Raw genomic sequence first — 24,845 nt, 5'->3', positions numbered from 1 at the left:
ATCCAATCCCTGCCTTTCAGCCTCCTAGAGCCTTCTTCATCATGAAAAGGGTTGGGTTTTAGTGTACTGAGCCTTAATTTGTGAGAACTTGAGCTAAGTGCTGCTGCTGCTGCACGTTCCAAGAGACTGCAAACGAAACACATCAAGTTCTAGAAACATCATGCAAGAAATGTGAGTTTCACATCTTACAGTTCAAAGAACCCTAACAACGAATTGATACGAGCACACTGAGGCGTGATATCGGGAACATACCTTTAAAGTCAGAACTCCTCTCCCCCACCTTTCCCTTCCCCCTCTTTTCCAAATTATAAAAAGAAAGGGAAAAAAAAAAAAAAGAGAAAATGAAAAAAGAGATAAAAGAAAATAAAAAAGAAAGGAAAAAAAAAAGAAGAAAGGAAAAAAGAAAGAGAAAATAAAAGGAAAAAAAAAGAGAGAAGGAAAATAAAGATAAAAGAACTTAATTAAACTTAAGAAGTAATGAATGCACCATTAAAGTGTCATCAAAACAAGATGCTGACCTAAGACAAAAGTTCCATGATACACAATATGGTCAAAAAAAAAAGTCTTCAATCAATAATATACAGTATGACAAACTACATCTTGTAAATTATACCCAATACTGCCGGCAGTCTATCCCTCTAAAGAAATATTTTGCACCCCCCCCCTCCCCTTTTTCATCCCTTCCTAACGATCAGATAATAAAATACAGCACCTATAAATAAGCCAAAAAGAAAAAAAAAATAACAACCAAAAACCCCCCTTGGGAAAAAAAAAAACAACCAAACAAAAAAAAACAACACCAAAATAAAATAATAATTAAAGAAAAAAATTCAAACTGAACCAAGAATAAAACAGAATAAACCAAAATAAACCAAAATTATATATATATATATATATATATATTTATATATATATATATTCTGTGATCATTCTATTGTTAGTTTTAAAAGATATGGCGATAAAGGAGCCTAAAAATTAGCAAAAAACCCTTGTAGAAGCCATAAGTGATAAACCAGCTTATTGAGAAAAGGTGGCAGTAATGCACTCTACGTGTGCACGAGTAGGTAAGAAAATACACCGACGTATAAAATTGCACGCACACAACTCACCCACACGCATCCTTCCACGCACCTCTATGCTCACGCATATACATATAGACAACAGGAGGAGTTAGAGACAAGTTAGAATTGCTTTTGTACTTGGATCAGTCCTGACCTGTGCATAAGAGAAAAGGGGGGAAGCTGATTGAACAAAACCCAATGAAATGACCCCAAAAGGGGAAGCTGATTGAACAAAACCCAACGAAATCACCCCAAAAGGGGAAGCCGATTGAGCAAAACCCAACGAAATGACCCCAAAAGGGGAAGCTGATTAAATAAAACCCAATGAAATGACTCCAAAAGGGGAAGCTGATTGAACAAAACCCAACGAAATGATCCCCAAAAGGGGAAGCTGATTGAACAAAAGCCAACAAAATTACCCCAAGAGGGGGAAGCCAATCAAACAAAAGCCAACAAAATTACCCCAAAAGGGGAATCTGATTGAACAAAAGCCAACAAAATTACCCCAAGAGGGGGAAGCCAATCAAACAAAAGCCAACAAAATTACCCCAAAAGGGGAATCTGATTGAACAAAAGCCAACAAAATGACCCCAAAAGGGGGAAGCCAATCAAACAAAACCCAACAAACCGATCCCCAAAAGGGGAAGCTGGTTAAACAAAAGCCACCAAAATGACCCCAAAAGGGGTAAGCCAATCAAACAAAACCCAATGAAATGACCCCAAAAAGGGAAGGTGGTTAAACAAAACCCAACAAAATGACCCCCAAAGGGGGAAGCTGATTGAACAAAAGCCAGCGAAATGACCCCAAATGGTTTGGATTTCTGCGGGCGAGACTTGGGAGCGGAGAGCATCGAGGTTTTGGTTTGGAGTTTTGGGTTGTTTCCATCCCGCTCTGGTCACCGCCACCCTTAGTCCAGGCGAACGGAAATGATGCTTCCCACAACTAAAAGGTTACCTAAAACTCAGTGCTCGCGGTGGGAAGGGAATCGGCAAACGGCCGCCAACAGCAGGCAAAAAGGTCTCCGAGTGCCCCTGGCAGCGGTGCGTGCCAGCGGTCGGGACAGGCGAGCTGGGCAGGCGGAGCGCCGCGGGTGGCGGCTGGGCGCCCGAGGGAGCAGGCTGAAATGCGACTGGCCGGGGGGGGCTGCTCCCAGCGCTCCGCCTTGGCCGCCGGGACAGGCGCAGGTGGGCGACACCGACCAAGTACATTGCCGCTTCGAAGTTGTCTCTTAAACCTCCTAGATATGAGGTCTGATCAGCGTGCTCTGTGGTTAGAGGTTAAAAAGCAGATTATAAAATACCTAGATTCAGATTTTTTTTCTTTTTCCTCTCTCTTTTTTTTTTTTTTTGTTATTTATTATTTTTTTTTGTTGTTGTTGTCCTGATTTGGCCTAAAATGGAGTGTATTAAACAAATCCTGGCCTGCAAAAGCCCAGAATCAGTTAAAGCTATGAAACAATGTGCACTACGTGTCAATATCCTATTTCACTTACAAGAAAACACTAAAATCAGCTACCACAACTTAAGATATTTGTTTTTTTTTCCTGATGTGACTTTTTTTTTTGTGTGTTTTTTTTTTTTTTTTTTTTAATATCCTTTTCTTTTGTTAAAAAATACGTGGAGTAAATGCAGTTTTGTTGTGTGGTTTTTTTTTTATCCTTTTCCTTTCTTTATTTTTTTTTGCCTTTTTTTGCCTTTTTTTTTTTTTGTTAAATTCAAAGTTTTCAAACAAGTTTTTTTTTTTTCTTTTGTCTTTTTTTTTTTTTTTGTTTTCCTCTCTCTTTGAAAATACGTAGGAATCCAAACTAGTGTGTTTAGAGTCGCTTTGACTGTGCAATCTCTTAGTGGCAACTGAACAGCTACAAAAAAAAAAAAAAACAAATTTTTTTTTTTTCTTTTTTTTTTTCTTTTCTTTTTCTTAATTTTTTTTTTTTTTTTTTTTTTGCAAAATCCTCCCCTTTTATTCTATTCTTTTTTTAACTCTTTCCTGGTTTAAGAAGATAATAGTGTATTATCGCTCCGGTAGCCATTAGATGGCAGATAAAAAGCCCCCTTTTAACATGTGGGTTTTGATTTTTTTCTTCTTCTTCTGCTCCTCTCTTTTTTTTTTTTCTTTCATTTTTATTCTGATTTTTCCCCGTTTTTTTTTCCTTTTTTTCTTCCTTTTTTTTTTCCTTCCTTTTTTTCCTTCCTTTTTCCCTTCTTTTATTTCCTTCCTCTTTTTTCCTTCCTTGTTTTTCTTTTTTTTTCTTTTTTTCCTTCCTTTATTTCCTTCCTTTTTTTTCCTTCCTTTTTTTCCCTTCCTTTTTTCCTCTTCTTTCCCCACCTTTATTTTTTCCTTTTTTTTTCTTTTTTTCCTTCCTTTCCATTTCTTTTTTTTTCCTTTCCATCTTTTTTCCCTTTCCATTTTTTTTTCTTTCCATCTTTTTTTCCTTTCCATTTCTTTTTTTCTTTCCCTCACTTTTTTTTTCCATTCCATCTCTTTTTTTTCCATTCCATCTTTTTTTTTTTTCTTTCCATCTTTTTTCCTTTCCATCTTTTTTTTCCTTTCCATCTTTTTTTCCCTTTCCATCTCTTTTTTTATCTTTCCATCTTTTTTTTATCCTTTCCATCTTTTTTTTGTCCTTTCCATTTCTTTTTTTTTTTCCTTTCCTTTTTTTTTTTCCTTTCCATTTCTTTCTTTTCTTTCCTTTCCTTTCCTTTCCTTTATTTTTTTAAAGCCCACACCAAAGAAGGAGGGCACAAGGCAAAAGCTGTATGAGTTATTCCAGAAAACCGTGGAAATCGCTTTTAGGGCAATAATAAAAACACTTCAGGGTACAAAAAAAGCTCGGGACTACACATTTCAGTTTTCTCCCTCGAAAACACAAAACATAAATTGGGCTTCACGCTCCTTTTTGTTTCTATATGCACCTTGGCCTATGGCGTTTTTGCCCTGTGGCCCGCAGGGCGGTTAAGTGCGCAACACAATAAAACCAGTAGAGGTCCAGTTTCGCTGCCCAGCTCTCCCGAGTTGGGGCCAGTTTGAATCTCAGAACTCCCACTCGACGGCCTCCTCCCGGCTCGCCGCCTTCTCCAGCCGGTGGATGATGTTGTTCAAGTTGGCCGCTTTCTTTTTCCTCAAGGAGCTGTCTCGCGTGTTCCTGGAGCTCGCCGCCTCGGAGAAGCCGAACAAGCTCTGCAGGGAGCTGGCTTTCGGCGGGCCCGAGGCTGGTGTCGAGCTCGTACTTGGCACACTGGAGATTTTCTCTGAACTTTCTTTTGACTTGTAGGAGCTCTCCCCTGTAAGGACTGAGGTGGAGGCAGCTGAGGTAGAGGCATCCCCTTCCGTGGCAGAGTTTGGCAGTGTCTCCGGAGCTTCTCCCGGGCACTGCGGTGCCGGCGGCGAGCTCTGGCGCGGTGCTCTGAGCCTGCCCTCGTTGTCGGCGTCCTCCAGGCTCTCTGCCTGGAAGGGCTCCGCTTTCTCCGAAGACCTGGCAGTGCCTTGCGGTGCCTCTTCCCCCGCCTCGAAAGCCGACTCCGCTGACCCTCCCTGAGACTTTGTGGTTGCATTGCTGTACTCCTCCGCCTCCGGGCCGCTCGGCTTCCCCTCAGCTGGGCCTTCCGCGTCCACGCCGTCGCAGCTGTCCCCCTCGGAGCTGTGAGCGGCCCTGCTGCTCCTGGCGGAGGGAGAGTCGCTCGACCCGGCCTGGCTCTGGCTCCCGGCTTGGATCTCCTCAATGAACAGCTCCCGGCGGATGCGAGACCTAGGAGAGAGGGGACAGGGACGGTCAGCGCGCGGAGGTCATCGCCAGCCGCCCTGCCCGGACACAGGCAGTGCCCCACACACCCATCTGTGGGCTGGACACAGGCACCGCTCCACACACCCATCTGTGGGCTGGACACAGGCACCGCTCCACACACCCATCCGTGGGCTGGACACAGGCACCGCTCCACACACCCATCCGTGGGCTGGACACAGGCACCGCTCCACACACCCATCCGTGGGCTGGACACAGGCACCGCTCCCACACCCTCAGGCACCAAGGCCTGACTGAAAAGGCAACTGGAAGAGCAGATGTCCTTAATTTCCGTTTCCTTGGGCACATGCCCACTGTGAAACCTGCTGTGACAGAAGGAAACCCTTGGCTGCCCCTGGGGTCCCCTGCTCAGCACCATGCTGGGATTTGAGCACAGAAACCATTCCTGGTAACTCCTGCAGCGTTCGGTGCTAGGTTGGCTCCTGCCTCTCAAAACAGTGTGGCCAGCAGGAGCAGAGCAGGCATGGTGCCCCTGTGCTGGGCATTGGTGGGGCCGCACCTCAAGTCTTGGGTTCAGCTCTGGGCCACTCACTCCAAGAAGGACATTGAGGGGCTGGAGCAGGGCCAGAGAACAGCAACAAAGCTGGGGAAGGGTCTGGGGAACAGGGCTGGAGAGAAGCAGCTGAGGGAATTCAGGGTGTTCAGTCTGGAGAAGAGGCTGAGGGGAGATGTCATTGCTCTCTACAGCTCCATGAAGGGAGGCTGGAGCCGGGTAAGTGTTGGTCTCTTCTCCCAAGGAACAAGCAACAGGTGAAGAGGAAATGGCCTCAAGCCACACCAGGGTAGATTCAGGCTGGACATGAGGAACAATTTCTTCCCCTAAAGGGTTGTGAAGGCCTGACCCAGGCTGCCCAGGGCAGTGGTGGAGTCCCCACGCTTGGAGAGGTTTCAAAGCTGTGGAGATGTGGTGCTGAGGACCACGGTTTAGTGGTGCCCTGGCAGTGCTGGGTTAGTGGTTGGACTTGATGACCTTTAAAGGTTTGTTCTGACCAAAAGGAGTCTATGATTTCAAGTAGGACTCTGTGTATTTCCTGCAGACCTGACAGTGCCCTTCTGGTAACCACGGCAGGCACTACGGAAAGAAGCAGGAAGAGAAACTTTTCCCCAGGAAAACGGCTGGGGAAAACCAGAGGCAGATCATCCTCCCGAGCTCTGCAAGTCTACATCAAGCAGCATCCATCAATGTGTGCTCCACTTTCACAGCACTGGATGTGGTTTAGGGGACAGAGATGAAAGCCTCTGCAGCCTCCTGCTCCTCAGGTCAGGAAGGTGAAACTTTCCGACACACCGGGCAGCAGTGGGGAACAACTACAAACACTGCTTGCAGATCCAGAGGGAAAAGGCTTGGGAATACAAACCAGAAATGAGCCACTGGGCCTGGGCCCCTCGGCTGAAGGAAGATGTTGAGGTGCTGGAAGGTGCCCAGAGCAGGGCAGCAAGGCTGGGGAGGGGCCTGGAGCACAGCCCTGTGAGGAGAGGCTGAGGGAGCTGGGGGGGGTGCAGCCTGCAGCAGAGGAGGCTCAGGGCAGAGCTCATTGCTGCCTGCAGCTGCCTGCAGGGAGGCTGTAGCCAGGTGGGGTTGGGCTCTGCTGCCAGGCAGCCAGGGACAGAAGAAGGGGACACAGCCTGGAGCTGTGCCAGGGCAGGTCTAGGCTGGATGTTAGGAGGAAGTTCCTGGCAGAGAGAGTGATTGGCACTGGAATGGGCTGCCCAGGGAGGTGGTGGCGTCACCATCTCTGGAGGTGTTTAAAAGGAGGCTGCCATGAGGCCCCTGGTGCCAGGGGTTAGTTAATGAGCAGGTGCTGGGTGCTAGGTTGGACTCCATGACCTTGAAGGTCTTTCCCAACCTGCTTAATTCTGCAACTCTGTGAGAAACAAACAATGGGAAAAAGGTCCTGGACAGCCCTGTCCTGGCCACCGAGGAACAGGCAGGAGAGGCCAAGTGGGCTGTGCTGGCTGGCTCTGGGGAAGCACAGCCTCTTGCCAGGCTGTCAGCCTTGGAGCCAGCCTAGCTTCTGCCTCATTTCTTATTTAGAAAATCGATTCCAGGACATGAATAGTGACAGGGGAAGGAGTGCATCTCGAGTGGATTAATGCACTCCACATGTGGTTCTGCTGGCCTGATCTGCCACCTTGCACCCCCTGCGACCTGAAGCATGCAGTAATACCCCAAACACGCTGCCTTTGCCAGTTAACTTGGTCCTTCTTCCCCCTTCCTTCTCTTTTTAGAAGCCCACAAGGTCCTCATGCCTACAGAACAGTTCATTACCAAGCTGAGTGGTGTGGTTCACATGACTGAGGGATGGATGCCACCCAGAGGGACCTGAACAGGCTGGAGAAGAGGGCTTAGGAGAAGCTCATGAGGTTCAGCAAGGCAAAAGAGCAAGGTCCTGCACCTAGGCTGGGGGATGATGAGATTGAGAGCAGCCCTGCAAAGAAGGACCTGGGGATGCTGTGGGTGAGAAGCTGCACATGAGCCAGCAAGGAGCACTGGCAGCCCAGAAAGGCAAAGGCAGCCTGGGCCTCAGCCAAAGCAGTGTGGGCAGAGATGGAGAGAGGGGATCCTGCCCCTCTGCTCTGCTCTGGGGAGATCTGCCCTGCAGGGCTTTGTCCAGCTCTGGGGCCCGCAACACAAGGGAGACATGGATCTGATGAAGAGGGTTCAGAGAAGGCTGGAGAACCTCTGCTGTGTGGGGTCAGGCTAAAAGAATTGGAGGTGTTCAGCCTGGAGAAGAGCAGGCTCCAGGGAGACCTCAATGCTGCATCTGAGTATCTGAAAGGACCTACAGGAAGGCTGCAGAGGGACTGTTTAGAAGGGCCTGTGGGGGTAGGACAAAGAGCAATGGTTTGAAACTAGAGCAGGGTAGATTTATGCTGGACATCAGGAGGAAGTTCTACACAGTGAGGCTGATAAAATCCTGGAACAGGTTGCCCAGAGGGGTGGTGGTGGATACCCCACCCCTAGAGACATTCACAGTCCCTGCTCTGGTTGGAGCTGTCCTTGCTGACCGCAGGGGAGTTGCACAAGATGAGCTTCCAGAGTCCCTTCCAGCCTGTGGGTCTGTGGAAGAATCTGATGGCCTGGCCTATCTCTGTGCACTGCTCCCTCAGTACAGGGCTTACAGCCCCTCTGCAGGCCCTAATTTGCACCCAGGTGGGACCCTCGGTGAGCTGCAGCGAGGGATGAGACTTCAGACACCAGGGAAGTTTAGCAGAAGTTTTTCTTCCAGAGCAAAGATGACACTTTGGGTGGGAGAACTGCCCAGGGTTTTGCAGAGCACAAGTGAAATGCTGTCCCCAACACTGCTGGCTGCAGGAACTCTGCCTTCTCCCCTCAGTGTGCTGAAGAAGGCAGCACACAAAGGCAAGGAATGAGGATAAATGCAGAAGGCTGCCTGAATACTCCTCCTGAAGCTAATGGTATTATTGACTGACTTGGAATGCAACAGACTGTTTCAGCAGGACTTGCTGACTCCACACTTTAAAAGGATTTAGGGGGTCTGTAATTTGCCCCAGGAGAGAATGATTCACCTAGCACAAGACCACAGGTGCTAACATCAATTTTCTACTACCATTAATTGCACACATCCTGCAGCATCGATTATCAGGCCCTATTCATGCCTAACATCTCCCTCTGTGTGGACACTGATCCAGAACATGCTGTTTCTGTAGCATTCCTCAAGCCAGGAGAGGAAGTGGGCACAAGCCAAGTTCATGAGCTTCAACAAGACCAAGTGCAAGGTCCTGCAGCTGGATTGAGGCAATGCCAAGCACCAATGCAGGCTGGGCAGTGAGTGGCTGGAGAGCAGCCCTGAGGAGAGGGACTTGGGGGTGCTGCTGGAGGAGAAGCTCAGCAGGAGCCAGCAGTGTGCACCTGCAGCCCAGAAAGCCAAGCAGAGCCTGGGCTGCAGCAGCAGAAGTGTGGCCAGCAGGGCCAGGGAGGGGATTCTCCCCCTCTGCTCTGCTCTGCTGAGACCCCACCTGGAGTGCTGCATCCAGTTCTGGAGCCCCTGGGACAAGAGGGCTGTGGAGATGCTGGAGAGTGTCCAGAGCAGGGCCAGGAGGATGCTCAGAGGCTGCAGCAGCTCTGCTGTAAGCACAGCCTGAAAGAGTTGGGGCTGTGCAGGCTGGAGCAGAGGAGGCTCCCAGGGGACCTTCTTGTGGCCTGCCAGTATCTGAAGTGGGCTACAAAAAAGCTGGGGAGGGACTTTTGAGGCTGTCAGGGAGTGGCAGGACTGGGGGGAATGGAGCAAAGCTGGAGGTGGGGAGAGTGAGGCTGGAGGTGAGGAGGAAGTTGCTGAGAATGAGAGTGGTGAGAGGCTGGAATGGGTTGCCCAGGGAGGTGGTTGAGGCCCCATGGCTGGAGGTGTTTGAGGCCAGGCTGGCTGAGGCTGTGTGCAGCCTGCTCTAGGGTAGGGTGTCCCTGGGCATGGCAGGGGGGTTGGAACTGGCTGCTCCTTGTGGCTCCTTCCAACCCTGACTGGTTCTGTGATGCTGGTTCTGTGAAGGTGCCACATGGCACCACGCTCTGTGCCCGTCTGCCCCACTGGGAGCAGCACATCTTGCTGCAGGCCCAAGGGAACACACTTTCCCAGGCATCCCTCCAGCTTGTGGATAATTGGCTAGCAGGGGGAAGTGGAAGGGAGGCTGCAGCCGGGGGAGCCTGAGCAGGGCAGGGAGAAGCCAGGCTGCCTGTGGCTGCTGCTGGGGAGGGCCTCTCCGTTTGGGATTGTGCACTGTAAACATTATTCAGCTATCGTGCAGAGTGTTTCTGAGCTATCTCATTAAAGGGAGCTGCTTCTGCAGCTCTCCTCTTCAAAGCTGACAAGGGGACCAGAGTGGAAAACACCCTTTAAATGTTGGCAGTTTACACAAACAAACGAGTTTAGCAATCTGGACTAATTAGGCACACAACAGCACTGAGCCCTCTGCCTCTCGACTCTACCTGCTCAAGATTCATTAGCACAAATTTCCTGGAGAACTGAGGCACTAATTAAGGATTCCCATTCCCAAGCACAGTCAATATCTCCTCAAATCCTTATCCCTCCTCCATGCCACTCCAGCACTGCTCCTTTTCATCAGTGTCTCTAGGCCAAACCCTGCTGCAGCGGTTCGCAGGCAGAGATGGTTCCTTCTAACGTGAGGAAGGCAATGAACATGTGGAGAGAGCTGGGTTTGTTCAGCCCGGAGAGGAGAAGGCTCAAGGGACCCCTTGCTGCCACCTTCCGGGACACAAACGGTGTCTACCAGCAGGATGCAGACTCCCTCTTCACAAGGAGTGCCATGGAAAATGCAAGGAGAGACTGGGACAAGTTCCTGCTGGGGAGATTCCCACTGGACTGCAGAAGAAAATGTTTTCCCATGAGAACAGCTGGACACTGGAATCACCTCCCAAGGGAAGCTGTGGATTGCCCTGCACCTGACAGCTTGAAGGCTCAGCCTGCCAGGCTGCTGGGCCAGCTCATTTCAGCTACACTGTGACCTAGAAAGGTTGCACCAGATGATGGAGTGGGGCCAGAGAAGGGCACAGAAATGACCAGAGGACTGGGGACTGCAGACAGGGGACTGGGGACAGGCTGAGGAAGCTGAGGTTGTCCAGCCTGGAGAAGAGAAAGCTCCAATAAGACCTTAGAGCTGCCTTCCAGTACCTAAAGAGGCTACAAGCAGGCTGCAGAGGGACTGCTCCCAAAGGCCTGCAGGGACAGCAGCAGGGGCAATGGTTTGAAATGAGAGCAGAGCAGATTGAGATTGGATGTGAGGAACAAGTTCTGCAGCAGGAGGCTGCTGGAACACTGCAGCAGGTTGCCCAGGGAGGCAGCTGAGGCTCCATCCCTGGAGATATTCAAAGGGAGGCTGGGCAAGGCTGTGAGCAACCTGCTCTAGTGGAGGATGTCCCTGCTGAGTGCAGGGGGCTGCAGTGGATGAGCTCTGGAGGTCCCTTCCAACCCAGACCATTCCATGATTCCATGATCCTTGGGGTCCCTTCTGACCTGGCACTCAGTGAGATTTCATTGCAGGGGAACTCGATGCTTTAATCACAAGAAGGAATCAATCTGCAGCCATATCTGATTTCAGAGTTTCAGTTCTTTGTGGCTGTGTGGAGCTGCCCATAAATCCAGCACCCCTGTGCCTGTTTTCTGTGCTCAGTGACTCAAGGCCTGAAGAAAACTCTCGCTCTTAGGTGGGAAAATGAGAAGATGACAACAGTGCAACTCTGGTGCCACTAAGCAGAGGACACTGCCAGGTACCCCCCAGAAAGGTGACCCAGCAGTAACCCAGACTGCACACCCATGCTGCTGTGTCAGTGTGTAAATGTCTGAGTGCCTGAGTGCCTGTGTGAGTGAGTGTCTGTCTCTGTGAGTGTCTGAGTGCCTGTGTGAGTGAGTGTCTGTCTCTGTGAGTGTCTGAGTGCCTCTGTGAGTGTCCGTGTCTGTGTCTGTGTTAGTGCCTCTGTGTGTGTCTGTGTGTCTGAGTGCCTGTGTGTGTGTCAGTGCATGTGTGAGTGTCTGTGTGTCTCTGTGTCTGTGTGTGTGTCTCTGTGAGTGTGTCTCTGTGTCTGTGTGAGTGTCTGTGTGAGTGTGTGTGTGTCTCTGTGTCTGTGTGAGTGCCTGTGTGAGTGTGTGTGTCTCTGTGTCTCTGTGTCTGAGTGCCTGTGTGAGTGCCTGAGTGTGTGTCTCTCTGTCTGTGTGTGTGAGTGCCTGTGTGAGTGTGCCTGTGCCAGAGTGCAGATGCAAGTAACAACCCCCAGTCTGGCTTGCTGAGTGCCATCAGAGGGCACCTACAGGATGCCCAAGGGGTCAGGCCCAGCCAGCATGGATTCAGGAGGGACAGGTCCTGCCTGACCAACCTGATCTCTTTTTACAGCCAGGTGAGCGCCAGATGGATGTGGGGCAGGCTGTGGATGTAGTCTGCCTGGACTGCAGCAAAGCCTTTGGCACTGTCAGCCATAGCAAACTCCTGGCCAAGCTGGCAAGTCCTGGCTTGGACAGGGGCACTCTGTGCTGGGTCAAGAACTGGCTGGAGGGCTGGGCACACAGTGGTGGTGAATGGTGCCACATACAGCTGGCAGCTGGCACTGGTGGTGTGCCCCAGGGATCAGTGCTGGCCACAGTCCTGTTTAATACCTTCATTGCTGATCTAGAGGAGGGGATTTAGTCCAGCATCAGTGAGTTTGCAGATAACACCAAGTTGGCACCAAGTGTGGATCTGTTAGAGAGCAGAAGGGCTTTGCAGAGGGACCTGGCCAGGCACAGTTCAAGGGCATGAGTTTTAACGAGTCCAGGTGCCAGGTTCTGCACTTTGGCCACAACAATCCCACGCAGTGCTACAGGCTGGGGACAGAGTGGCTGGAGGGCAGTCGGGCAGAGGGACCTGGGAGTGCTGGTTGGTAGCTGAACAGGAACCAGCAGTGGGCCCAGGTGGCCAAGAAGGCCAATGGCATCCTAGGCTGGCTCATGAATGGTGTGGTCAGTAGGAGCAGGGCAGTCCTTCTGCCCCTGCACTCAGAACTGGTCAGGCCACCCCTGGAGTGCTGTGTCCAGTTCTGGGCTCCTCCATTGCAGAGAGATGTTGAGGTGCTGGAAGGTGTCCAGAGAAGGGCAACAAAGCTGGGGAGGGGTCTGGAACACAAACCCTATGAGGAGAGGCTGAGGGAGCTGGGGGGGTGCAGCCTGCAGCAGAGGAGGCTCAGGGCAGAGCTCATTGCTGCCTGCAGCTGCCTGCAGGGAGGCTGTAGCCAGGTGGGGTTGGGCTCTGCTGCCAGGCAGCCAGGGACAGAAGAAGGGGACACAGCCTGGAGCTGTGGCAGGGGAGGTCTAGGCTGGATGTTAGGAGGAAGTTCCTGGCAGAGAGAGTGATTGGCATTGGAATGGGCTGCCCAGGGAGGTGGTGGAGTGGCCATGCCTGGAGGTGTTTAAGAGCAGGCAGCATGGGGCCCTTGGTGCCAGGGGTTAGTTAAGAAGCAGGTGCTGGGTGCTAGCTTGGGCTGGATGACCTCGAAGGTCTTTTCCAACCTGACTGATTCTGCGACTCCTGCCCTGGGGTTTTTAGGTACCTCTCCAAAGCCTGCCCCAGCAACCAGAGTCTGTTTAAAAGCACCACTCACAGCAAGATGTGAACATTGCTGCTTCTCAGGGGCGGCTTAAGAGGAGCCTGAGCTTCGGCACCGCTCTTGGCCAGCCCCTTCCCGCTGGCCAGGCAGCTCCCCTGGCACGAGCGCTGGCCACAGGCACAGCAGAGCCCTGCCAGGGCCACCCCAACGAAGGCCTCAGGCGCAGGGCTCCCTGCAGGCTCCTACCTGTAGTTGTGGAACCAGTTGATGACGGTGCTGGTTTTCAGGTTGAGCTGCGTGGCGAGCTCCTCTATGGTTTTGGGGGATGGGTATGGCTTTTGCTGGTAGGCTCTCTTCAGAGCTTCTTTCTCCTCCGGTGCCAGCACCACCCGGGGCTTCTTCAGCTGGTGCTGGGGCTGGGGGCTGGCTCCCTGGCTGTAGTCGATGCCGGCGGAGGAGGCCTCGCAGGGCTGGCTGTCGCTGACCGAGCTGTGCCGCCGCTTCATGTAGGCTGCAAGAGAAGAGCTCAGCGTCAGCCCCGCCGGGCACACGCAGGCAGCAGGCAGCAGCTGTGCAGGCCACGCCGAGCTGGCAGCCTGCAAGTGCACAGGGGAGCCTTCTGGGGGAGCAGAAAGGAAGGAGCATCACTGGAGATCAGAGAATGGGTTGGGTTGGAAGGGATCTCCAGAGCTCATCTACTCCAACCCCTTGCACTCAGCAGCGACATCCTCCACTAGAGCAGGTGGAGCACCTGAATATATCCAGCAGTGAGGCTGGGCTGTGAGCCTCACCTTGAATATCTGCAGGGATGGAGCCTCAACCACATCCCTGGGCAACCTGCTGCAGTGTTCCAGCAGCCTCCTGCTGCAGAACTTGTTCCTCACATCCCATCTCAATCTGCTCTGCTCTCATTTCAAACCATTGCCCCTGCTGCTGTCCTTGCAGGCCTTTGGGAACAGTCCCTTCTTGTAGCTCCTTCAGGTACAAGGAGGCTGCCATTAGGTCTGCCTGGAGCCTTCTCTTCTCCAGGTTGAACAACCCCAACTCCCTCAGCCTTTCTCCAGCTCCCTGGTCATTTCTGTGGCCCTCCTCTGGACCCACTCCACCATCTGGTCCAACCTAACATCAATCTGCACTTGCCTAGTTTGAAGCCACTGCCCCTCGTTCTCTAACCATTGCCCCTTGCCCTATAGATCAGAGGAAAGTAAATGTGGGGAGGATGCAAGAGACAGGAAAAGAAGAGGTGAAAAGAGCAAACCACCTGGGAACTTGCCAGAGCTTTCTGCTCTGTGGTGGGATAGGAATGACAGGGTTCAGGTGACAGGGGCTGCTTTCACACTCACTCTTTCAAGAGAGGCAAACTTCCACCTAAGCACCCAAGCAGGACTGCTGCACTTCATTTCACAGAGTCACAGGAGGTCAGGGGCTGGAAGGGACCTCAAAAGCTCATCCAGTCCAACCCCCCCGCCAGAGCAGGCCACACAGGACGGCTGTGATCATCTCCAGAGCCCTGAACGTCTCCAGAGGAGACCTCTCGACTTCACTGGTTTCGGTTGTTCAGTGCTGAAGATGTCTAAGGTCTCTAACGCTCCAGGTCCCTGAAGCCAAGGCAGGGCTGTGGCAGCTGGAGGCAGGCAGCGACTCCGACACACGATGGCGCCTGGAGCCCGGAGATGCCAGCAAGGGACCGCAGCGCCGCGCAGGCTGCTGCCTCCTGCAGCGCGGCCAGGTTCGGACACAGGCAGCCCACAGCATCCCCTCCCTAGGCTCTTCCAGGAGTGCTGCCGCTGCCCTAGCGGAACTTGGTGCGGGTGATGGCAGAAGCCTGTGCTGCCCCCACTGATACTCTCCTCCCTGACAGGGACTGACTTCTCCTGGCAAAGCCTGCAAGGCAGAGCCCCAGCAAAGGCTGTGGCTGCCTTGAGTGATTCACGGCGAGCCAGGAGAGGTTGGATTTACTGCACCCGGCAGGATCCTGCACAGGCATTGCTAATGAGGGGGCTGAAGAGAGCAAGTATAGATGAATCCTGTCAATAGAAGCGTTAATGGCCTGTTAAATACCTTCTAGACACTGAAGAGTTCAGGTATGGGAGAGCTGTAATTCCATAGCCTTGGCTATTAAATTCCAGATGACACCAGCCTGACATCCATCCAGCAGGCACTAAATCTCCACCAGCGTGGGGCACAACATCACACTGGTCAACCAAATTCCTCAACCCAATGCAATTTCCCTCTCCCCACAGCTCTGCCTTTAAGGCTGAGGGTGCACAAAGAATAACAAATGGCTGCAATCAAACCACACTGTTCGAAGCCCTCCTGGCAGAAGCCAGCCTCTCCTGGCACAGCTCTCCAGGCCTGCCAGGCCTTGCTGCCTCCAGTGGGTTCAGCATCCTGTCCTCTGCATGCTGCTACCTCCAGTGGGACCTTTTCACCTGTGTCATAGAATCCATACAATCATAGAATCAAGCAGGCTGGAAGAGAGCTCCAAGCTCAGCCAGCCCAGCCTAGCACCCAGCCCTGCCCAACCAACCAGACCATGGCACTCAGTGCCCCAGCCAGGCTTGGCTTCAACACCTCCAGGCACACAGACTCCACCACCTCCCTGGGCAGCCCATTCCAATGCCAATCACTCTCTCTGCCAGCAACTTCCTAACAACATCCAGCCTAGACCTGCCCTGGCACAGCTCCAGGTTGTGTCCCCTTCTTCTGTCCCTGCCTGCCTGGCAGCAGAGCCCAACCCCACCTGGCTACAGCCTCCCTGCAGGCTGCTGCAGACAGCAATGAGCTCTGCCCTGAGCCTCCTCTGCTGCAGGCTGCATCCCCCCAGCTCCCTCAGCCTCTCCTCACAGGGCTGTGCTCCAGGCCCCTCCCCAGCTTTGTCGCCCTTCTCTGGACACCTTCCAGCATCTCAGCATCTCTCTGCAATGGAGGAGCCCAGAACTGGACACAGCACTCCAGGGGTGGCCTGAGCAGTGCTGAGCACAGGGGCAGAAGAACCTCCCTATCATGCTCCCATGGCAGTGAGTGGGGCAGCTCTGCTCGCTGCTACCTCCAGTGGGACCTTTTCCCCTGTGTCATGCCACCATGGCAGCGAGTGTGGCACACACTCTGTGACCTCTGGGGCTATCTGCATGGCCCCCATTGTGTTCCTCCTGAACATGACAGATTACCTGTGGATTGCCTGCTGTGTAAGAGCACTGATATGGAACAGCACAGGAGGTGCCCACGATCCATCACCCTGCCACGACACACTGCTGCCTGCCTGTGAAACAGCCCTGGAACCACAGCTGTTTGCTTCTTTAAATGAACTTCTTTTTTCTCCTCTTTTTCAAAGCCCCTGTTTGGATCTTCCAGCTGGATGTAGACCTGCACTGACCACAGCTAAATGCACTGTTTCAAGGTCACTTCTTTTAGCAGCCTTCAAGGAACTGTTACAACCTTCAGCCACGGAATTAATCATTCCAGCAATATAATCTCACACTTCTATAAGGTCTTTAATCTCCAAGACTTCTAGGTGGTATTTCAGACCTGCACAGACATGCAGCCTGGACACAAAATTCCCTTGTCTCCTTTAAGAGTACAACCAAGAGGCTGGCAGCATCCATCAATCCATCATCAATGGGCAGCAGCTTAAAGGAGGCCACGAGACAAAACAGGAGCTCTGCATGGAAGAATTTATGTATGGGATGGAGTTCAACAAAGCTAAGTGCTGGGTCCTGACCTTAGGTCACAACAACCCCATGATCCAGGATGAGAGCAGAGTGGCTGGAAACTCTCTGGTGGAAAAGGACCTGGAGGTGTTGACCAACAGTGGCTGAAAATGAGCCAGGGTGTGCCTAGGTGGCCAAGAAGGGCACCAGCAGCCTGGCCTGGATCAGCAATGGTGCAGAGGAGCAGGGCAGGGATTGTCCTCCTGCCCTCCTGATGAGGCCACAGCTTGAGTGCTGGGTTCAGTTTTGGGCCCCTTACTCTAAGAATGGCATTGAGGGACTGGAGCAGGCCCAGAGAAGGGCAAGGAAGCTGGGGAAGGGTCTGGAGAACAGGGCTGGGGAGGAGCAGCTGAGGATGGTTTAGCCTGGAGAAAAGAAGGCTGAGGGGAGATCTGTGAGGTGGGAGTTGGTCTCTTCTCCCAAGGAGTGACAGGAGCAGAGGAAATGGCTTCAAGTTGCCCCAAGGGAGCTTTGTGTTGGGCATGAGCAACAGTTTCACCCCCAATGTGTTTACAAGCCCCAGAGAGGCCGCTCAGGGCAGGGGTAGAGTCTCCCTGCCTGAAGGGGATGTGAAGCCATCTGGATGTGGTGCTGAGGGACATGGTTTAGCAGTGGCCTAGGTCATGCTGGGTTGGACTCAATGACCTTTAAGGTCTTTTCCAGCCAAAACTATTCTGTCTCCATGTCAAAGGTTTTCAGGCTCTCTCTCACTGGAGTGTCTGGGATTTGCTCAGGTGACTGAGTTAAGACACCCCCATGCCAGGCTGCTCTGGGGCTCTGCTCCCACAGGATGCTTCTGGCAGGTCTCAGCTCCCATCCTTAGCCTGCTAAGGACAGCACAGAGCTGTGAAAGCTTGGACAAAGCATCCTGGCAAGCTCTGCTTTGCAACCTGACACTGGGCTCACAGAAGGTGCAAGGGCTCATTTGGAGCTCTCCATGTGAACGAGCAGATTATGGAGACACAGCTACTGCCCTCAACATACAGCTGGGCACATCCCAGCCCTCTGGCTCAAGCATCTGGAGGACAACACCTGACCAGGACAAACTTCCACTGGGCCAAAGGCACCATCCTGGCACTGCACCATCTGCTGAGCTAGCACCCAAGCTTCAGGCTTTAAAGGTGGCCTCTGGAAACTTCCCTGGATGTTCAGCAAAGCTTTTCCTTCTGCACTCTTACTCCACACATGTGCTGCCTGTAGACAGCAGAAGGAGATAGGCTCAGCACGCGTGCAGCGACAGCAAGGCTCAGCCTGCAAGCCAAGGCACAAACACTGCCTTTCTGGAGAAGATTCTCTCTTGTCTGTGATCCCTCTTGCTGCTTGTTCCTTTCTCTTTCTTCCTCTTTCTCTTTCTCTCTTCAATTTGAGAGCCAGCAATGGGCACCTGCATCCCAGAAGGCCAGTGGCAGCCTGGGCTGCATTCAAAGAAGAGTGGCCAGCAGGTCAAGAGAGGTGACTCTGCCCCTCTGCTTTGCTCTGGGAAGACCTCACCTGCAGTGCTGTGTCCAGATCTGGACTCCTCAACACAAGAAGGACATGGACCTGCTGGAACAGGCCCAGAGGAGGGCTGGAGCACCTCTGCTACGGGGACAGCCTGGGAGAGTTGGGGCTGTTGAGCCTGGAGAAAAGACCTCAGAGCTGCATTTAAATATCTGAAGGGGACCTAGAGGCAGGCTGGGCAGGGACTGCTTTCAGGGGCCTGTGGGGATAGGATGAGGGCAACGGTTTGAAACTGGAGCAGAGGAGATTTGGGTTGGACAGCAGGAGGGAGTTCTGTGCAATGAGGCTGCAGACACTGGAGCAGGTTGCCCAGAGAGGTGGTGGAGGCCTCATCCCTGGAAGCACTCAAACTTGAGGTGTCCCTGCTGTCTGCAGGGAGGCTGGTCCCTTCCAACCCTATGTGTTCTGTGATTCTCCTTCTCTCCCTGCAGCTGTTTTCCTCACAAGCAGTCTCAATTCACTGTGAATGGTCACCCCACCCCCTCCAGCTTCCCCATCTCCCGAGCTGACAGCATTTAAACAGCTTCTGCTTTGCCTCCCCTCTGCATCCTACTCAGGTCCCTCTCTATAGCTACCTCAGCCAACCTTTCAGAGAAAGCTGATGGCTTCTCATCAGGTTCTTTCACTTCATCTAACTGAGCCAGACCTCTCCAGGTAAGGATCCCAAACTGTGTCCATGCTGAGATTCTCCTAGCTTAGCTTTTCCAAACCCTCTACCCAGGTCCCATTCTGGATCTCCTCTTAAAGGCAAATACTGATCCAAACTCCACTTTGGGTAAAGGGCTGGCTCTAGGTCTGAGATGACTTAGAACCCTAGAATTGCTGGGGTTGGATACAGCCTCTGACACCATCCAGTCCAACAGCAACCAGTACCCCCACTGAGCCCTGTCCCCAGGTGCCATGGCCGCACCTTTCGTGAGCACCCCCAGGGACGAGGACTCCACCACCTCCCTGGGCAGCCTCTTCCCACCCCTCACCACTCTTGCAGCACAGAGATTTTTCCTCATCTCCAACCTAACCCTCCCCTGGCACAATTCCAGGCCATTTCGGCTCCTTCTATCACCTGAGACTAGGGAGCAGAGCCCAACCCCCACCTGGCTGCAGCCTCCTCTCAGGGAGCTGTAGAGAGCAATGAGGTCTCCCCTCAGCCTTTTTTTCTCCTGACTGAACAGCCCCAGGTCCTTCACCAGCTCTGTTCTCCAGACCCTTCACCAGCTTGGTTGCCCTGCCCAGAGCCTTATCAGGGCCAGCTCCATCCCCTGAGTTCTGCCTCCTCTCACGTTGCCAGCCCAGCATCACTGTGTCCCTCTGGAAGTCTCCCCAGCTCCAGACACTGCAGCCAGTGCTGCAGAAGCAGGCTGCCCACTGAGGTAAGGCAGAGCTTCTTTCAGTATCATTTTAATCTTATGTGGTCTTGAACAAGATTATTAAAAACTGAACTAATGGGGAAACAAAAGGAATGAAATCTCTTCCTGACAGCAGGCTTCAGCACTCTTCAGTGAGGAGTGGGATGGCCCCAGCAGCACACACCAGGAGGCAGGAAGAAAGAGGAACAAACTCCTCCAAGGCAGCAAAGGCTGAAGGAAGGCTCAGCCTGGTGAGCAGGAGCCAGCTTGCTCTAAGAGGTTAGTTAAAGCACTCTGCACATTGTCACAGCTTCTTAAGAAGGACATCTGCAGCACAAACCTCAGAGCAGGAGGCAAAAAAAGAGATACATGCAACTCACCTGCATCATCATTACTGACTGAGCCCCTGAATAAAATGTGGCAGAGAAATAATTGGTACTAATGTCTCCGTGGGGGCAGAGTGGCTTTGTTCTTTAACTGCCATTAGCTGAGGGAGGGGAAAGAGAACTCCCTCAGGTGGCTCTAGAGCCACTGGAAAGGTTAAACCACAGGATCCTCACCTGCAGGAAATACAGGGCTGGGCTCTCTCTAGAGAGCTCTGCTGGGAGGACAGCACTTAGACAGCTGAGGAGCTGAGCACAGGCCCTGGGTGATTGACAGCCTGATCTCTATTCAGGTGCCAGCCAGAGAGCATTTGGATTGCACAGCATTTGCTAAGACTCCAGTTCAGAAAGAAGTTTTGAAAGGATACTGCCAGCACCACTTTGGGATGGTGTCTGTGTCCTCTGCCTGCATTCTGGGTGATGTCCTCTCTGAGGCTGCAAGCACCCAGCCAGCTGACAACTTTATTCCTGCCATGTTAACCCATCACAGCTCCCTTTGCTTTACACTTCTAAGTGGGAAACCCAAGAGAATGGAGTTTTCCATGGAAGATCAGCCTGGAGAAGAGAAGGCTCCAGGAAGACCTTAGAGCAGCATTCCAGTACCTGAAGGAGCTACAAGCAGGCTGCAGAGAGACTGTTCCCAAAGGCTTGCAGGGACAGCACCAGGGGCCATGGTTTGAAATGAGAGCAGAGCAGACTGAGACTGGATGTGATTGGCATTGGAATGGGCTGCCCAGGATGTAGTGGAGGTGTTGAAGCCAAGCCTGGATGGGGCACTTAGTGACTGGACAAGGCTGGGTGCTAGGTTGGACTGGATGAGCTTGGAGCTCTCTTCCAGCCTGCTTGATTCTATGATTCTTTGTGAGAAGCAAGTTGTGCAGCAGGAGGCTGCTGGAACACTGCAGCAAGTTGCCCAGGGAGGTGTTTGAGGCCTCACCCCTGGAGATATTCAAGGTGAGGCTGGGCAAGGCTGTGAGCAACCTGCTCTAGTGGAGGATGTCCCTGCTGAGTGCAGCTTTGGAGGACCCTTCCAATCCAAACCATTCTATGATCTCAGTAGGGACCATATGCTGAACATTTCCCCTACCTTTTGTATTCTGAGTTCATTACTAAAGCCCAGAGGTTCCCCAGGCCCTGGTTTTGGTGTGTTTGTGTGATTTTACAAGACTCCAAGGCTGGCATTAGCAGCAGTTAGCTAATTAAGGACACATACATCTCTGGAGCTATCCCTTAATGGCATTATTAGAGCCAGCACTAATGGTGTGCACTGCAAGCATGGCTGTTGACTGATGTCCTGAAAGCATTAACTCCTCTGATCAAGAACTCTGTGATTACATTAAAAACTGCAGTGAGGGAGCTGCTGGGGCAGTCACAGCTCTGCCTGCTTTGGGGCAGGAATTCACATCCCAGCAACCAGCAAAACAGAAGGCAGGGCAGGATCTGAGCACAAATTGTGGATAATCACAGAAAGGGCTGGATTGGAAGGGACCTCCAGAGCTCATCCAGTCCAAGCCCCTGCACTCAGCAGGGACATCCTCCACTAGAGCAGGTTGCTCACAGCCTTGCCCAGCCTCACCTTGAATATCTCCAGGGGTGAGGCCTCAAACACCTCCCTGGGCAACCTGCTGCAGTGTTCCAGCAGCCTCCTGCTGCACAACTTGCTCCTCGCAAAGAATCATAGCATCAAGCAGGCTGGAAGAGAGCTCCAAGCTCATCCAGTCCAACCTAGCACCCAGCTTTATCCAATCAACCAGACCATGGCACTAAGTGCCCCAGCCAGGCTTGGCTTCAACACCTCCACTACATCCCTGGGCAGCCCATTCCAATGCCAATCCCATCCCATCTCAGTCTGCTCTGCTCTCATTTCCCATTGTCCCTGGTGCTGTCCCTGCAAGCCTTTGGGAACAGTCCCTCTGCAGCCTGCCTGTAGCTCCTTCAGGTACTAAGGTCTCCCAGGAGCCTTCTCTTCTCCTGGCTGGACCACCCCAGCTCCCCCAGCCTGCCAAAGTCACACAAGCACACTAAGAACAGGCCTCTGGATAGTTCCTGCTTTTCAGTCATGCATTTAAAACACGAAGAGCAGGAGAAATTCTCAGCATCTGCTCCCTACTAAGATCCCAAATAACAACTCAGAGCTCTCACAGCTCCACACTGGTGACCTCCCTGGAGCATGCAGCAACACAACTACCTTATCCCAACCCTATAAAGGCTACAAATCGAGCCCCTCTCAAGCACCCTTTGACACAGCCTGCATCTTCCTCTCCTCCCAGGGACCATCCCTGCAGGACTGCCAAGAACCTCTCACAGGCATCCTGACTGAGCTTCTTGCCAGTCCTGCACTGCTGATCCTGCCCAGCTCTTCCAGCCCAACATCTGTGCCCAGCTGCAGCAGTGTTAGCTAAGAGCCCAAAGCCAGCTCCCCCGCTGCCATGCCTCCTTTGCTAGGGCAGGTTAGCAGTGCTCCACCAGGCCTTCAGTCACTCATCTACAGCAGGACACAGCAATTCTTTCACAGCCCCTGGGGAAGGCTCTGAGCTTGGCCTTGCTTTGCTGGGTGGCCTTTATTATTTTTAACACTGTTTTTGAGATGTATCTGTTTGAGCTAGCACCAAACAGAGCTATGAAAGAGCTGCCATGAGGTCCTGGTGGACAACAAGTGATCTGTGGGACAGCAATGTGCCCTGCTGGCCAAGAAGGCTAATGGGATCCTGGGGTGCATTAAGAAGAATGTGTCCAGCAGATCCAGGGAGGTTCTCCTCCCCCTCTGCTCTGCCCTGGTGAGACCCCACCTGGAATACTGCATCCAGCTCGGGGCTCCCCAGTTCAGGAGGGACAGGGATCTGCTGGAGAGAGTCCAAGAGAGGGATACAAGAATGCTGAAGGGACTGCAGCACTGCTGATGAGGAGAGGCTGAGAGCCCTGGGGGTGTTCAGCCTGCAGAGGAGAAGGCTGAGAGGGATCTGAGCAATGAGCTGAGGGCTGGGGGTCAGGAAGGAAGGGACAGAGACAGGGACAGCCTCTGCTCACCTCTGCCTTGGCAAGGGATGGAAACTGCAGCACAGGAAGTTCCACCTCAAGAGGAGGAAGAACTCCTTGACTGTAAGGGTCCAGAGCCTGGCACAGGCTGCCCAGAGAGGCTGTGGAGTCTCCTTCCCTGGAGCCTTTCCAGCCCTGTCTGGATGTGTTCCTGTGTGCCCTGAGCTGCATTCTCTGGCGCTGCTGTGGCAGGGCAGCTGGACTGGAAGCTCTGCAGAGGTCCCTTCCAAGCCCTGCCACCCTGCGCTGCTGTGCCTGGCTGAGTGCTGCCCCTGCTGCTCGTGGGGCGCTGCAGCAGCCGCAGGCTGAGGCTGCACCGCCGAAGCCCAGGGGGCAGCAGGCTGCTGCCGGTTACCTTTTTTCTCCATTCGTTTCATATCCATCAGCTTCTCCACGTTGTTGGGATCGTTCAGCCACAGCTGCATGCGCACAAAGGGTTCCCGTCCCTTCAGGCTCAGCTTGTGCCAGGGCTTGGGGCGAGCCAGCAGGTCTGAGACAGAGCCTTGTGTTAGCCCTAGGATTGTCTCCCCGAACAAACGCTGACCTAATGCGAGATGGAAAAGGGCATGAAGTCATTCAGCTGGGAGCTGAGGCTCTCTGCACAGACACAGCACACCCCTACCGGCCCGCCTGGCATGCAGTCCTGCTGCAGGGCTGCTCGGACACCCCCAGCAAAGAACCACTCACAAGCAACAAAGCTCTGCCCCTCTTCCCCCCACCCCCGCTACAGGTGTGAACGCTGAGGCTCAGCCACACAAACGGTTAGGGAAGTTGAGCATCTTCCTCATGAGGAGAGCCTGAGGGAGCTGGGGCTGTGCTGCCTGGAGGGGAGGAGACTCAGAGGTGCCCTCAGCAAGGCTTATCGAGATGTGCAGGTGAGTGCCAGGAGCTGCAGCCAGGCTCTGCTGGGGGATGCCAGTGCCAGCACAAGGGGCAGTGGTGGAAGCTGAGGCACAGGAGGTTCCATGTGAACCTGAGGAGGACTTTTTTCCCTGTGAGGGTGACAGAGCCCTGGCACAGGCTGCCCGGGGAGGCTGTGGAGTCTCCCTCTCTGGAGACATTCAAGAACTGTCTGGATGTGCTCCAGTGTGATCTGCTCTGGGTGATGCTGCTCTGGCAGGAGTCTGGACCAGATGAGCTCTGGAGGTGCCTTCCAGCCCCTGATATTCTATGGTTCTGTGATTCCTTAGTTCAATCCCATGGCCAAGGGGGCTGCTGGGCAGCTCTGGGGAGCACTGCAGAAGCATGCACTGAGGGAGACTGCAAATGAGCTGAACTGTCAGCCAAGCAGGCACTGAGAGCAGTGAGGCTGCACTGCTCTGCAGGAGGGCAGGGCAACAGCTTCCTCCCAACAGGACAAGCCAAACATTTCAAGCAGTCAATGAGCCAAAACCAATGCAACCTCCCTGCTCAGCAGTGGCATTTGAGTGTCCTCAAAGGCATGTGCCCATGAGTTCTGTGCTGTCCTGCCTCTGTCTTACCAACTACAGCTAATCCTATTTGACCATCCAACAGCCCCTGCACTACTGCTGGTTAAGAGCACCCAACTTTGGTTCTCCTCCAACGTGCAGGGTGGAAGCAGGTTGTGCTTTTCAGTGTACAATACTCTTCAATGAGTGTGGAAAAGGCTTGTGCAGCTCAAACCCAACCACACAGTTGCTCTGCTATCCCCTCTCACTTTGCTGCTCTTTCCAAACTTGGCTGCCTTGATAAGCAACAGCTTTTGTTGCCTGAAGTTGTCTGGGTTGTTGCTGGTGCTCTCTGATAGAAGCACAGCTCTCAGGTATCCCCAGGGTAACCCAAAGATGTTTCCATATCAACCAAGTTTAGGCCTCGGGGTCTTGAAGAATCATGGAATCAGAGAATCAGGCAGGCTGGAGGAGAGCTCCAAGCTCAGCCAGCCCAACCTAGCACCCAGCCCTGCCCAACCAACCAGACCATGGCACTCAGTGCCCCAGT

The 24,845-nt window shown here is 52.8% G+C and overlaps 1 protein-coding gene across 9 annotated transcripts in view; it reads right to left on the bottom strand.

The window, feature by feature from the left end:
• CUX1 (cut like homeobox 1) overlaps positions 1 to 24,845 on the bottom strand; it is a 426,690-nt gene that overhangs the window by 57,839 nt on the left and 344,006 nt on the right. For 7 of the 9 annotated variants that reach the window (XM_064166473.1, XM_064166475.1, XM_064166480.1 and 4 more), the window contains 3 exons: positions 23,242 to 23,430; positions 13,158 to 13,422; positions 2,396 to 4,807 (listed from right to left, as the gene is read on the bottom strand). The exons of 1 other annotated variant lie outside the window; for it this stretch is intronic. In XM_064166473.1, the coding sequence (XP_064022543.1) occupies positions 4,093 to 4,807; positions 13,158 to 13,422; positions 23,242 to 23,430 (1,169 nt within the window). In that variant the 3' untranslated portion in view covers positions 2,396 to 4,092. Of the gene's footprint in view, positions 1 to 2,395; positions 4,808 to 13,157; positions 13,423 to 23,241; positions 23,431 to 24,845 lie in introns of those variants that run through there. One more of the 9 variants, XM_064166478.1, reaches the window with a different exon arrangement.

Source organism: Pogoniulus pusillus, chromosome 27 (assembly GCF_015220805.1).
Source record: "Pogoniulus pusillus isolate bPogPus1 chromosome 27, bPogPus1.pri, whole genome shotgun sequence".
Lineage (NCBI taxonomy): Eukaryota > Metazoa > Chordata > Aves > Piciformes > Lybiidae > Pogoniulus > Pogoniulus pusillus.
Note: the sequence above shows the minus strand (reverse complement) of the source record. Positions and strands in the feature narration are given on the sequence as shown.